At 41.5% G+C, this 15,468-nt stretch overlaps 1 protein-coding gene across 1 annotated transcript; it reads left to right on the plus strand.

Moving 5' to 3' along the window:
* The first annotated feature begins 6,001 nt into the window (after positions 1–6,001).
* On the plus strand, positions 6,002–15,035 carry LOC127082048 (uncharacterized). The gene is made up of 2 exons (XM_051022272.1): positions 6,002–7,452; positions 14,594–15,035. The coding sequence occupies exons 1-2, from the start codon at positions 6,002–6,004 to the stop codon at positions 15,033–15,035; spliced, it is 1,893 nt and encodes a 630-aa protein (XP_050878229.1).
* Positions 15,036–15,468: the final 433 nt, after the last annotated feature.

The raw sequence follows: 15,468 nt of genomic DNA on the forward strand, positions 1-15,468 counted from the left end.
TTATCTTGCCTTCCTTGGGGTAGTGGGTTCAATACCCATATATAGCATTTTGTTCTTTAGCATTCATTTTTTCTTTTTTTCTTTTTTTTCTTTTTTTCATGTTTAGGTTTTATTATTGATTTCTCCTGCACTCATATTTTCATTATCACTTAATAACATAAATTTGGTATCCTTTAAATTCATCATCCATTCAAAACCGTTTTAAGAATATAAATTACCTGTTTCTCGATTCAATGTCGAGCCCATTTTCATACCCTTGTAAGTCGATTGCTTTTAAGCATCGCCATCAACCTCACATGGCTTACTCTTGGGGCTTCTTACAATGAGCCCTTAAGCAACATCAACTTAACTGTCAATAATTTCAAACCTCGGTACTTTAATTGTTTTAATTTAATATTCAAATCATTTTCTTAATAAAGCATGAAGAAAAAGATTACCTGGATGGAATGTCCAGTCGTAATCCCGAATATTAGGCTCAAGCTGTAAGAGCTCGCAAGCCACTAATATTCGTCTTCTCTTCCACACTCCAATATTCAAAACATCTTCTTAATAAAACGTGAAGAAAAAGATTACCTGAATGGAATGTCCAGTCGTAATCCCGAATATTAGGCTCAAGCTGTAAGAGCTTGTAAGCCGTTAATATTCGTCTTCTCTTTAACACTCTAATATTCAAATCATTTTCTAAATAAAACGTGAAGAAAAAGGTTACCTGGATGGAATGTCCAGTCGTAATCCCGAATATTAGGCTCAAGCTGTAAGAGCTTGCAAGCCATAAATGTTCGTCTTCCCTCCAAAACATTCATAAATATTCGAATCATTTTCTTAGCAATATTGGAAAGAAACATACTGCCTGGGTGGAATGTCCAGACGTAGTCCCGAGTATTAGACCCAAGCTGTAAGAGCTTGTAAGTCACAAGTACTCATCTTTCAAACTTCAAAATACCTAATTCCTACCTTAATACTTTTTTCAAATAAGATGGAAATGGAACGTGGTGTATACCACGCACTCCTGAGACTAGGATTCGAGATGTATATCTCGCTCATCCAAGTTCTCGCCATCACTCAAAACACATCAAACCAATCAATTTCTTTCCTCGCCGCCGTGCGATTGACCTCTTAAACCTTTTCACAAACGAAAGGTACTTTGTTTCAAAACAATGCAAGGCAATGTTTTTCCACCTGTTTTGGGTAGTCCAACAATGTTTTCGTCGATTTGACACAAAGTAGCTTTCGCTAAAATCGACTAACAAACAAACATTTTTCTACCCAGAACTACGTAAGCCTTGACTTCTCTATTGAGATACGTAGGAGCAGGATTTGTAAATCTTGTCAGGCCCACTAATAAAAAACTTAGGTTTAGTCCTTCGTCAAAAATCCAAAAACATTCTCTTCTCATCCTTTCTTTCTTTCCCACCTAATAATTCGAAAAGCCTAATATTTTAACTAACACTAACGCACACAACTAACCTAATGGTTCCCGTTGAGTACAACGGACGTGAGGGGTGCTAATACCTTCCCCTTGCGTAATCGACTCCCGAACCCTGATATTGGTTGCGATGACCATATCTTATCCTTTCTTTTGTCTTGGGTTTTATCGATATTTTCCCTTTCCTTTTTAGGAATAAATAAAGTTCGGTGGCGACTCTGTTCAGTCCATCATTGCGAGCGTGCGATCGTGCTTCGCTTTGAAGTCGTATCCCCATTTTTTCGAGGTGCGACAGATGGCGACTCTGCTGGGGACTGCCAAACCCCTAAGTGAGTCAAGCCTAGTTAGGTCGTTTGTGTGCCTTTGTTTGTTTACCTATGTGGCTTTTTTTTATTGTTTTTACTATCTCTATTGTCATATTGATATGAATCTGTTGTATTGGTTCGATTATGGTTTGGTACTTGGATACTCTGATTGCAAACCTTGTGGGAAAGACTTTTTACCCGAGTCTCGAGTAAAAACATAAGATAGGACGAGGTTGAGTAGTGCGGGTCCGCGAGATGTATTTCTCGTTGGGTCGGTACGAGAACCTTACTTAGAGTAGATTCTTGAGAGGATGTTGTCGCTCGGCAAGTAAGTTGCCGTAAGCTTCGATATTTTCTTTAGGATCCATGACTCTGAGAACCATTTGTAGAACCTTAGTTCTTTGCCCAACTAGGAAAGATGGTTGCGTAGTGTGGGTCTGCGAGATGTATTTCTCGTTGGATCGATGCGAGAACCTCACTTAGAGTAGATTCTTTAGATGGAGTTGATTTCTGGCAAGTAAGTTGCCGCAGGTAGCAAACAGTCTAATGGATCCATGACTCTAGGAACCTTTTTTTTTAAAAAAAACTTAGACCATACCTGGTGAGAACCATGTTCTATACAAAGCAATCAGACTTATCCATGCCTTAAGCCTATTGAACCTATACAAAAAATGCATTACATTCATACATTGCATCAACATCATAAAAAGCAAGCTCTTAGTTACCTCTTATTTGTTTCAGGAATTGAGAACTTGAAAATGACAACTTCAATAAGACACACTTTCACGCTTAAGTACAAGGAACCTAAGTTGGACAATCTGAAGGGTTTGATCTCTGATTTGTCTCTCAGCAGACGTGATGAGTTCGGAAAAAACTATGGGAAAATTTTGAGCCTTCTAAATAAGAAAGTTGACTATGGAATTATCGGCTCTCTGGCACAATATTATGATCCACCTCTACGTTGTTTCACATTCGCTGATTTCCAGCTAGCTCCTACTTTGGAAGAAGTTGAGAGAATCGTGGGTCTCAAGTTGAAAGATTTTAATCCATTTCCAAAGCTCGAAGAGGATATGGGACCGAAGAAGATTGCTTCGGCCCTAAGTATCAATGTCCTGACTGTTCGAGACAATTGGGCTGAAAAAGGGGGTTGCAAAGGTTTTGCCGCGATGTTTTTGGAGGATTTAGCTCTAAAGTTCAAGAAAAATGGAAATTGGAATGCATTCTATGCTGTGGTGGCTTTATTGATCCATGGGATTGTGTTATTCCCAAATGTTGAAAAATTTATGGATCAAGTGGCCATAGAAGTCTTTCTCTCTGGCAATCCAGTACCATTTCTCTTAGCTGATATTTACTATGCCCTTCACGCTCGACATGAAAAGAGGGGTGGAATGTTGTTGTGTTGTGCTCCGTTGCTTTACACTTGGTTCATGCAACACATGCCCGAAGAAGGTCCTTTTGTGGCAAAAGAACTTAAGTCTCCTCAGAAATTAGCTTCTCTCACCGCAAGTTCCATCAGATGGTATATCCGAGAGTGGGAAACCCCAGACATTATAGTCAGCTGTGGGGAATTTCCTAACGTACCGTTGTTGGGTACCAAGGGTTGCATCAACTATAACCCTATGTTATCTCGATTACAACACGGTTACTCCATGGATGGTCCTCCTGACGCAAAGGACTTACAGCCATTTGTGCTCTCTGACATCCAAGCAAGCAATCCTGATGTAAGAGCAGTACGAAAGGCTTGGTTAAAAGTTGTAAGAAAGGGTAAAGAGTTTGGAAAAAGAAACATTCTTGCCAAAGAACCTTACATGCAATGGGTGAAAGAAAGAGTTGAAAAAATCCAGTTGCCATTTATCTTAAAGGCTCCAGTTTTTCCTAAAAATCCTGAGCCCGAGCCCATACTCCCTGAGGACATGGAGAAACTCGCTACTAAGGTTAAGGAGCTCGAAGTGGAGAATGCTAAATTACGAATTCAGATGAACCGAGTTATCTTGGAAAATCAGAATTTGAAAGAGGAACGTAAGGGAAAAGCCCAAGAACTTGAGGATAGCAACAAGAGAGCTAGGCTATTGGAAGACCAGAAAGATGATCTTGATCATATCCTATTAGGTTCCACATCAGTGATCCGAACCAGGAAGGAAGAGCTCAAGAAAGCTGAGTATAGGATCTGTGAGTTAGGGAGACTGTTGGATAAATCTCTTATGGATAAAAAAGAAATTAAGCTCGACTTTGAGGCACAAATCCGTGACTTGAGGGACACTCTGAAGAAATGCGAGGAAAGGTTGTCTCGCGAGATCCTCCAAAAGGAAGAAGCTGAAAGAAACTGTCACCATCTCAGGTACCAGTTGGAAGAAGCTACTAGGAGGTTTGCAGTTTTGGAGAGCCAAGAAGGTGATGCAGCTTACTTACTCCTAAAAAATGATTGTGTGTACTGGAAGAGGTTGTACAGAGAAGCTAGAGCAACCTTAGATGAAGATCAAAAGGTCATCAAGGAACTCCAAGAGCTCTATGTTGAATGGAATGGCAAGTTCCGCAACTTGGCTAGGTTTGTTAACCTCAACATGTTGGAACTCCCAGAAAAACTCCAGGAAGCGGATTGGTGTATGTGTCCAGAAAACACGCCTCCTCAAGTTTTCAACTTCGTCAAGTTTATCAAGAAGATGATGAATGAGCTCACCACAGATCTGGCTACGATCTTAAGAGCTGAGACAGAACTTAAGTTTACTTGTACTTGAATTTGAATTATTGGTGTTTAAATCTTTTTGTATTCGAATCATGTGTACTTGAAGTTAAATCCCTTTGTATTCGAATCTGATTTTAATTAATGGAAGTTGTCATTTTGGGTCTCAATTATTACATGTTGTTCTTATATTCTAACATTGCTTGAATAAATGATAAAGATAACTAAGAGTTTTGCAAACAAATGAATCCATACATGCATTCATACATTTTAAAAAAAAAAGAGTCTCACTCCGCCCTTTCTTCCATCAGTTTCACACTGAATTTTCAACACCAGTATAATACTCGCGCCAGAGCAAGACAGAGAATGGCTGAATAAGAACAAGAGAGCGCCCGAGTTAGAGCTGAACTAGACGAAATCAAAGGAGGCATGTCCCAGATGCGAGAGATGCTGCAAGCTTTAACCTTCAGGTTTGAGATTCCGCAAGCGACCGTGATTTCAGAGACCACGGGCCCAGCAGTGGAAGTCCCACCTCAGAGGACATTACCCTTAACCCTTCCTCCATATGGGCTACCCTATGGCTTTGTCCCCCGAGCGGAGGTGGTGCACGAAATGGGGCAATCTGTCCAACAAGCTGTGCCATTACCAATTTACACTGACGCACGTCCAGTCATCGATACTGTGGTTCCACCAACCGCCTATGCTAGGCATGTTCCTCATTATGAAGATCAAAACCACATGTATCAGACTGTTGACTCAACTGTTGCTGGTGACGAAGTAAGGTTTGAGGACTTCAGGGAGGTAAAGGAGAACATGCAGCTCCTTGAGAAGAAGTTCCGAGATCTAGAAGGAGACCACGTCTTTGGATCTGCTGCCAAAGAAATTTGTCTTGTATCCGGATTGGTGATTCCAGCAAAATTCAAAACTCTGGACTTTGACAAATACAAGGGGCACACTTGTCCAAAAAGCCATCTCATCATGTATTACCGCAAAATGGCTGCACACGTGGAGGATGACAAGCTGATGATCCACTGTTTTCAGGACAGCTTGAGTGGGGCTCCTTCCAAGTGGTATTTGAGTTTGGATCAGAACAGGATCAGGTGTTTCCAAGACCTGTCGGATGCGTTCATAAAACACTACAAATACAATATGGACATGGCACCTGACAAAAGACAGTTGCAGAGCATGTTTCAGCATGACAATGAGTCCTTCAAAGAGTACGCTCAGAGATGGAGGGAATTGACTTCTCAGGTTGAACCACCTCTTGCTGAGAAAGAATTGGCCGAACTGTTTATCGACACTGTCCAACCCCAGTTCTACGAGAAGATGGTTGTAAGTGCTTCTTTGGGATTCTCCGAGCTTGTTGCTATAGGAGCTCGTGTTGAATATGGTGTAAGGAACGGAAAACTGGCGGCTGTAGCTGGAACTTCAAATGCTAATCCAAAGAAGTTCTCTGGAGGGTTTCCTAGAAAGAAGGAAGGGGAAACAAATGTTGTGACTGTTGGTCAAGGAAGAGCTCCTCTAAGAAGGAGACCACAATAATATCCACCTCAGCAGTATGTTCAACAACCAATTCCCTATCCGCAACCCATGTATCCCGTCCAGTACGCTCCTCAACCGTACATAGCTGCTGTGACGCCTGCGTTCAATCAACAGCCTGCTCAGGCTTATCAAGCGCCTCCAGCTTATCGACCAGCTCCAGTTCAACAACGTGCTGTGGCTCCGCCAGCTTATCAACAAGCACCAGCAGCTCCTGTTTATCAACAACCGAGAGCGCAAGCGCCGAGGCAGAACGCTCAGAACCAAAATAGGAGACAAAGGGAAAGGGCGACCTTCAATCCAATCCCAATGTCCTACACTGAGCTTTATCCCTCCTTGTTGCAAAAGGGGTTGGTAGTTCCCAGACCTATGGGACCTCCCTCTGATCGTCTTCCTCCGTGGTACAACCCTAATGCACACTGCCCTTTTCATGAAGGTGCCCCCGGGCATGACTTAGAGGGTTGTTACGCTCTGAAGCATAGGGTTCGTGAGCTAATTGAAAGCAAGATCTTGTCTTTTAAGGACATGGGACCGAATGTGAAGAACAATCCTCTTCCTCCCCATGGAGATCCTGCGGTGAACGCCATTGAAGATGCATCTACTGTTGTTATGGTTGAGAAGGTGGAGGATGTTAAGACCCCTTTGGCAGCATTCCATGCCCGATTGGTGGAAGCCGGCCTGGTTAATGTTGATCATGACAACTATGAAAAGTGTGCCACATACCCGAAGGGATGTCAGGTGGTACGAGACAACATTCAAGATCTGATGGATAAAGGAGTGCTTCAAATATCCAGTGTTGTGAAGAACGAAGATGTGTTGGTGATTGAACCTTGTTTTAATTTACCTGAACCAGTTGAAATCCCATATTATAGTGGTGGTGTGGTCCCGGTGAACAGTAAGCCGTTGCCTGTTGAGATATGCACGCCCACACCTTTTCCTTACGAGAGCACCAAGGCTGTGCCTTGGAAATATGAGATTACCGCTGTGGATAAGGTAGTTGAAGGAAGTTCAGACGCTAAGGTGACAGAAACTGTAAGTGAAAACGTCACCAATATTGCAGGGATGAGCAGAATGACCCGTAGTGGTCGAATCTATACGCCTGAATTCAATGTGACTCCTCAAGGGCCAAATAAGGAATCAACAGTTGTAACTCCTGCCAAAGAACCCGAAGTGGTCCAATCCGAAGATGCTGTTGAATTCTTGAAGTTAATCAAAAGAAGTGACTACAAAGTGGTGGATCAGTTGCATCAAACACCATCTAAGATCTCTATTCTGTCTCTGCTACTGAACTCCCAAGCCCATAGGGAGGCTTTGTTAAAGGTGCTTGCTCAAGCTCATGTAACACAAAGCATAACAATAGACCAATTTGATGGGGTAGTGGCAAACATCACAGCTTGTAATACTTTGAGCTTCAGTGGAGAGGAATTACCTGAGGATGGACAAAATCACAACCGTGCTCTCCATATCTCGGTGAAATGCAAAGATGATGCTTTGGCAAGAGTGTTGGTCGATACCGGATCTTCTCTGAATGTTATGCAAAAGAGAACACTCGCCAAGTTATCTTATCAAGGACCAGCTATGAAGCCTAGTGCCTTGGTAGTGAAAGCTTTTGATGGTTCCAGGAGAACCGTGATTGGAGAGGTGGAACTGCCCATATTGATTGGCCCTCATGTATTCCTGATTAATTTCCAAGTCATGGATATTAATCCAGCATATAGCTGCTTGCTGGGACGTCCCTGGATTCATGCTGCAGGGGCAGTTACCTCCATCTTACATCAGAAAATGAAGTTTGTAGTGGACAATCAACTAATCATCATTTCTGGAGAGGAAGACTTTGTGGTTAGTCACCTTTCATCCTTCAGGTATATTGAGGCTGATGAGGACGCTTTGGAAACTTCTTTCCAAGCTCTTGAAATAGCCAATGCCACTTTTGTGGGGATGAAGGACCCTGTTGGGAAAGCTTGTTCATCTTTCGCGTCTCTGAAAAGCGCAAAGTCTAGTATTGAAGGAGGAAACCCTGAAGGTTGGGGTCAACTTATTGATATTCGTGAGAAACATGATCGCTTTGGTCTGGGATATGTGCCTTCCGCTGTGAAAGGAGCCTGAGTCCCTACAAAGGACAACACTCGAAGCATCCAGGAAGTATTCCTCAGCACAGGATTCATCCATGGAGATCAAGTCAATGCAATTGAAGATGAGCCATGTTTGGTTTACCGGTGTGAGACAGCTTTGAACAACTGGAAGGCGGTTGAGATCCCCGAAATTTTTCCTTTGTCAAAGTAATAATTGTTGTTTTTTTTCCTTCCAAATCCTTAGCTCTGCCCAAGGCTAATGGATCATGTTGTAGGGCCCCTTTTCATTTTCAAATAATCATTATCAGTGAATAAAAGACATTTTGTTAAATCCTTATTCATTTACTCAGCTTTCTCTTAAGAAAATGGCAATCTTTTCAAAAACAAAAAAAAACTTTTCATTTTTGCACCTCTTTTATTTTTACTTTTCTAAAAGAAATCAATCATTCAAACATGCAGAATAAATGATAACCCCGTTGAATCCAATGACTTTCCTACCTCTCATAACTTTGACTCCCCTATCTACCAAGAGGAAGAAGAGGGTGAAGAACATTGTTACATCCCCGACGAATTGGCAAGGCTGCTCGAGCACGAGTCCAAAGCCCTTCAGCCACATGAAGAACCGGTGGAAACAATCAACCTCGGCACAGAGGAAGAGAAGAAAGAAGTCAAAATCGGCACCACACTTGAAGCAAGCATCAAAGAGAGATTGGTTAAGCTGCTACAAGAATATGTGGATGTATTTGCATGGTCATACCAGGATATGCCAGGTCTAGACACCGACATCGTTGAGCACAAGCTCCCGCTTCAGCCAGAATGCCCGCCAGTAAAACAAAAACTCCAAAGAACAAGACCGGATATGGCTCTGAAGATTCGTGAAGAAGTCAAACGACAATTTGACGTTGGTTTTCTCGCAGTGGCGAAATACCCACAATGGGTAGCTAATATTGTACCGGTGCCCAAAAAGGATGGAAAAGTGAGGATGTGTGTTGACTATAGGGATCTGAACAGAGCTAGTCCAAAAGACGATTTCCCCCTACCACACATTGATACTCTGGTAGATAACACTGCAAGATTTGTTGTCTTCTCCTTTATGGACGGTTTTTCAGGATACAATCAAATCAAGATGGCTTCAGATGACATGGAGAAGACCACTTTTATTACCCCTTGGGGCACGTTTTGCTACAAGGTAATGCCTTTCGGTCTTAAAAATGCTGGGGAAACTTACCAAAGAGCTATGGTCACTCTCTTCCATGATATGATGCACAAGGAGATAGAGGTCTATGTTGACGACATGATCGCTAAATCTCAGAACGAAGAAGATCATATGAGTCATCTGAAGAAGCTGTTTGAACGCCTCAGAAAGTTTAGATTACGATTAAACCCTGCAAAATGCACATTTGGGGTCCGTTCAGGGAAGTTGCTTGGTTTCATCGTTAGTCAACGAGGAATTGAGGTGGACCCTGACAAGGTCCGAGCTATACAAGAAATGCCTGCTCCACGCACCGAGCGAGAAGTCAGAGGTTTCCTTGGACGTTTGAATTACATCTCAAGGTTTATCTCACACATGACGGCCACGTGTGAGCCTATCTTCAAATTGCTTCGAAAAGACCAAGATGTTGAATGGAATTCTGATTGTCAAAATGCTTTTGAGAAGATCCGTCAATACTTGCAAGAGCCTCCTATTTTGATTCCACCTGTCCCAGGAAAGCCATTAATCATGTATATGACTGTGCTTGAAGGATCAATGGGATGCGTGCTGGGGCAACATGACGAAACTGGTCGGAAAGAACATGCTATTTACTATCTGAGTAAAAAGTTTACCGATTGTGAAAGTCGATATTCACTTTTGGAGAAAACTTGTTGTGCGCTAGCATGGGCCGCTCGTCGTTTAAGGCAGTACATGATTTGCCATACTACTTTGTTGATCTCAAAGATGGATTCAATAAAGTATATCTTTGAGAAACCTGCCTTGACTGGAAGACTTGCCCGTTGGCAGATGCTCTTGTCAGAGTACGACATCCAATACGTAACCCAGAAGGCAATCAAGGGAAGTGTGTTAGCAGAGTATCTTGCTCACCAACCAGTTGAAGACTATCAACCATTGAAGTTTGATTTCCCCGATGAGGATATAATGGTGATAAAAGATTGTGAGACCCCAGGCCCAGATGAAGGACCAGAACCAGGATCTCGATGGAAGCTCGCGTTTGATGGTTCTTCCAATTACAGTGGTCATGGTGTGGGAGCTGTTTTGATGAATCCCAATGGTGGCTTTACCCCTTTCACAGCAAGGTTGTGCTTTGATTGTGCGAACAATGTCACTGAATATGAAGCTTGTATCCTTGGTCTTGAAGCCGCAATTGATCTCCGAATCAAGATCCTTGAGGTGTATGGAGATTCAGCCTTAGTGATCTATCAAGTCAAAGGAGAATGGGAAACTCGCGATGCGAAGCTGATCCCGTATCGCGCTCATGTTGTAAAGATGATAGAATATTTCGATGATATCACTTTCCATCACATCCCAAGAGTAGAAAATCAAGTGGCTGACGCTTTGGCAACATTAGCATCAATGTACCAAGTCAGATTCCATAATGAAGCTCCACTTATTCGAATCGAGCGAAGAGATGAGCCTGCCTACTGTCAGCCGATTGAAGAAGAAACTGATGGTAAACCATGGTTTCATGACATCAAGCGATATCTTCTAAATCAAGAGTATCCAGAAGATGCTACATTGTTGGATAAGAAAACTCTGAGGAGGTTATCGTCCAAATTCTTTTTGAGCAATGATGTGCTTTACAAGAGAAACCATGACATGGTTCTGCTCAGATGCGTGGATAGACACGAAGCGGACATGTTAATCAAGGAAATTCATGAAGGATCCTTTGGAACCCATGCCAATGGACATGCCATGGCCAAGAAAATTTTGAGAGCTGGCTATTACTGGTTGACCATGGAGTCTGATTGTTTCAGCTATGCAAGAAAATGTCATAAATGCCAAATTTATGCTGATAAGGTGCATGTATCGCCAACACTACTGAATGTTTTGACATCACCTTGGCCTTTCTCAATGTGGGGCATCGACATGATTGGTGCTATAGAGCCGAAGGCTTCCAATGGTCATCGCTTCATCCTGGTTACCATCGATTACTTTACTAAATGGGTAGAGGCTGCTTCCTACACCAATGTGACGAGACATGTGGTTGCCTGCTTTATCAAGAAGGAGATTATCTGCCGCTATGGAATCCCTAGCAAGATCATCACTGACAACGGTTCAAACTTGAACAACAAGACAATGACAGAATTATGTGAGAGTTTCAAGATTGACCACCATAATTCCTCTCCATATCGTCCAAAGATGAACGATGCTGTTGAAGCTGCCAACAAAAATATCAAGAAGATCCTGCAAAAAATGGTGAAAACTTATAAGGATTGGCACGAGATGCTGCCCTTCGCTTTGCATGGATACCGGACATCAGTCCGCACTTCAACAGGGGCAACCCCATTCTCCTTAGTGTATGGGATGGACGCAGTTCTCCCAGTCGAAGTAGAGATACCTTCCACAAGAATATTGATGGAGGCCAAGCTGGATGAAGCTGAATGGATCCAAAACAACTATGATCAACTTAACCTCATTGATGAGAAGCGTATGACCGCTCTGTGCCATGGACAATTATACCAACAACGAATCAAGAAAGCTTTTGACAAAAAGGTCCGTCCTCAAGAGTTCAAGGAAGGAGATCTCGTGCTCAAGAAGATCTTGCCAGTACACAAGGATTCACGTGGGAAATGGACTCCCAACTATGAAGGCCCATACGTTGTAAAGAGAGCATACTCTGGAGGTGCTCTATTTCTCACAACTATGGATGGCGAAGAGCTCATTCACCCTGTGAACTCTGATGCAGTCAAAAGATACTATGCCTAACAAATCCCGGTGGATTGAAAACCCGAAAGGGCGGTCCAGGCAAAAGTTAGGGATAAAAAAAATGATAGCTCGCTAAGTCGAAAACCTGAAAGGGCGACTTAGGCAAAAAGGAGCGTCCCAGTGGATTGAAAACCCGAAAGGGCGATCCAGGCAGAAATTAGGGACATGAGGCATAGACTGCATCGGTTCGTCACTGATCAACACAGAAGAGCTAAAAATGAAAGATCAATCTAGTTACTCCCTTCAGAAGCGAGGTCTCATGGAGTCATTGTTATTAGGGATAGTAGTAGTCATTGTGATTCAATGTAAACCTTTCCCTATTGCCATTTTCAAATTTGTAAAATTCCATGGAGCTACACCATTTGTGTGCTACCATTCTTGAATAAATACAAGTTTGCCTATCAAATTCTATCATTTGTTGTTTTTCTCTGATTTTCTTTGTTATGCAAAGTGTCATTTATTGGTTAATAATGAAATTTTGAACTCAAAAAGATTTTTTTCAACATAATGAGAAACACAATTTTGCTTTGACATGTGGAAATATTAAAAGGAAATCTTTCGTCTTTCCCCGCAAGTCTCAAGTTGCAAGACTCCCCTTGGATGATCAACATCAATCTCCAGAGAGCACAAATTTATCATTCTCTGGAAGGATTATTGGGCCAGTTGTAACTGTTCAGCTCGATAGGTCCTCCTTTATTGAACTTACTCACTCCTTTGGTTTAGTTATTGGTGTTGAAGATTCAGTACCTCCATAAAACTTTCCCTAATTTCCAGTCTGTATATTGTCAGCATTTGCATTTCATGATCATTCATACATCATGCATATAAGCAAAATCCAAATCGTGCATAGCCGAAATGTACTTCGTGCTCATTTTGCATTGACCCAGGTCTTGTTGTTGATCCTATATCCTTTGACCTCTAATTCTGGTTTGTCTTTGGTGCCCCTAAACCGACACCCGGTTTTCGCAGTCATTTTCAAAGTCCAATTGTTGTTGGCACGTACAGAGAGTTTAATTACCCTGTCTTTCCTGATGGTTCCGTGAGAGTCATGTATGACTCATCATTTTGAGGAATTCCCAAAATCTTGGAGGTTTTTTGTGTTAGAAAACTCCAATGATGTCGCTTTGTATGTTTTCCAATATCAGCGGGTCATGTATGAATCTGTTGTTGAAATTCCTTTGTATGTTTTCCAATATTCTCAGGTCATGTATGAACCTATTGGTAAAACTCCCTTTGTTTTTTCCCAAGTGATGTCAGGTCATGTATGAACCTATCGATGAAACTTGCTTTGTATGTTTTCCAATGTTCTCAGGTCATGTATGAACCTATTGGTAAAACTCCCTTCGATTTTTTCCAAGTGTCGTCAGGTCATGTATGAACCTGCCTGTTAAAAATTCTTTGAATAATCAAGTGTTGACAGGTCATGTATGAACCTGCTGTTGAAAATTCTTTGGATGTTCCAGCATTGTTAGGTCATGTATGAACCTATTGCTGTTGAGCTTTTATTCCAATACTCTCAGGTCATGTCTGAACCTGTTTTTGAAGAATATTTCCAATGTTGTCAAGTCATGTATGAACTTGTTCTGGAAATTTTCTCAAAATATTCAAGTTTGTCATCAGGTCATGTATGAACCTGTTGATATATTCTTTTTGAATTTTTTTGAGTTTGTTAGATCATGTCTGAACCTACAGTCAAAAATTCCTGATTTTCTCCAGCATTGTCAGGTCATGTATGAACCCGTTGTTGTTGAGCCTTTATTTCAGTTTTACCAGGTCATGTATGAACCTGTGGCAGAACCTTTTATTCCAGTGTCGGCAAGTCATGTATGAACTTGTAGTGGAAATTTTCTCAAAGTATTCAAATTTGTCATCAGGTCATGTATGAACTTATTGATACACTTTTTTTGAATTTTTCTGACAAGTCATGTTTGAACTTACTGTCAAAACTTCTTGGTATTCCCCAGCATTGTCAGGTCATGTATGAACCCGTTGCTGTTGAGCTTTTATTCCAGTATTACCAGGTCACGTCTGAACCTATTTTGAAGAATCTTTTTCTTTGATTATTCCAGTATTGTCAGGTCACGTATGAACCTGTTGCTGAACCTTTTGTTCCAATGTTGTCAAGTCATGTATGAACTTGTTGTGGAAATTTTCTCAAAAAATGTACGGGTTTAGTAAGTCATGTGTGAACTTACTGCCAAAATCTCTTGTATTCTAAATGTCGTTCATCGAATTTCACTTTGAGTACTCTCTAGTGTGTGTCTGTTTCTCCAACATGATTGTCCTCCCCAGCAAGTTTGTTTTTTTTACCATTTGTCTGTCTCCCTGTGGACCATCAGTTCCCCACAGATCGGTCTGTCCAGTAGCATCTCCTGTTAAGGATTCACTGTGTCCCTAACAGATAAAATCAAAAAAAATAAAGAATCATGCATCCATGCATATCATATCATAGCATTTTCATTTTTCAGGCTCAAAATCTGGATCTCCATGGTATTTAACCACCCCCCACTGCGATCCGATGAAAAAATGCTGTTTCATTTTCCTCTGGCGGAGGATGTTTAAATAGGGGCAACTGTCATACCCCGATTTTGGCCCTGAAAATTTTCCCAATTCAATCTGTTTAAGCACATCTTCATATCCTTTGGATAGTTGTGCATCTACTCATGGTAATCAGAATAATGAATATGAAGAAATTGGCCATAAGAATGAGGATGGTTTGGTTGATGTTTCCAAATATTGTTTTGATGCTTCACTGGATGTGGTAGACCATAAGAAATATGTTTCAACTGATGCATCTGATGGGAGCAGCCGGGAAAGACTGCTGGGCAGTTTTAAGAAAATTGTTGATTGTGATGCTACTCAAAAGCAGAATTTGTTGTCAACATTTGAGATGCCACTTGATATTATAATTGACAAATGCTTAATTCAGGAAATCATGGTTGAATACAATTATGTCCGCAAATTAATCATCAATGTGCTTAAGGAGGCATTTAAGTTGCAAGAGCATCTTTTAGCACTACGGCGGTATCATTTTATGGAATTGACGGATTGGGCAGATTTGTTTATCCTGTCACTTTGGCGACATAAGTAGTCTTTTACAGAAGCTAATGAGAGACTTCCAGAAATTTAAGGACTATTTGAATTGCCAATTCAGAAGTCTTCCTGTGAAGCAAGACACCAATAAGGCTAGGTTGTTTGTATACATGAAAGAACATGGGAAATTACAGTATCAATAGATGTGCTTCAAGCAGCAACATTGAAAACAAATAGACAAAACACACTGATAAACTACATCTCTAATTGGGGGACATCATATGCTGCTTAAAGTTTCTCTAGTGTTAGCAAAACACATGAATTGCTCTTAATGGAGGAGACCTTCACCTCACTGCAAAAAGCAAAGATGCTCACACGGGACCACTTATTCATTGCTGCTGCACTGAAGGAATCTTCACTGCTGGTTGATTAGTAGTGATGAGGAAAAGAGAATTCGCCAGAGGACCATTCAAAGGAGAGCATTCGGCATA

This window comes from Lathyrus oleraceus, chromosome 5 (assembly GCF_024323335.1).
Source record: "Lathyrus oleraceus cultivar Zhongwan6 chromosome 5, CAAS_Psat_ZW6_1.0, whole genome shotgun sequence".
NCBI classification, from domain to species: domain Eukaryota; kingdom Viridiplantae; phylum Streptophyta; class Magnoliopsida; order Fabales; family Fabaceae; genus Lathyrus; species Lathyrus oleraceus.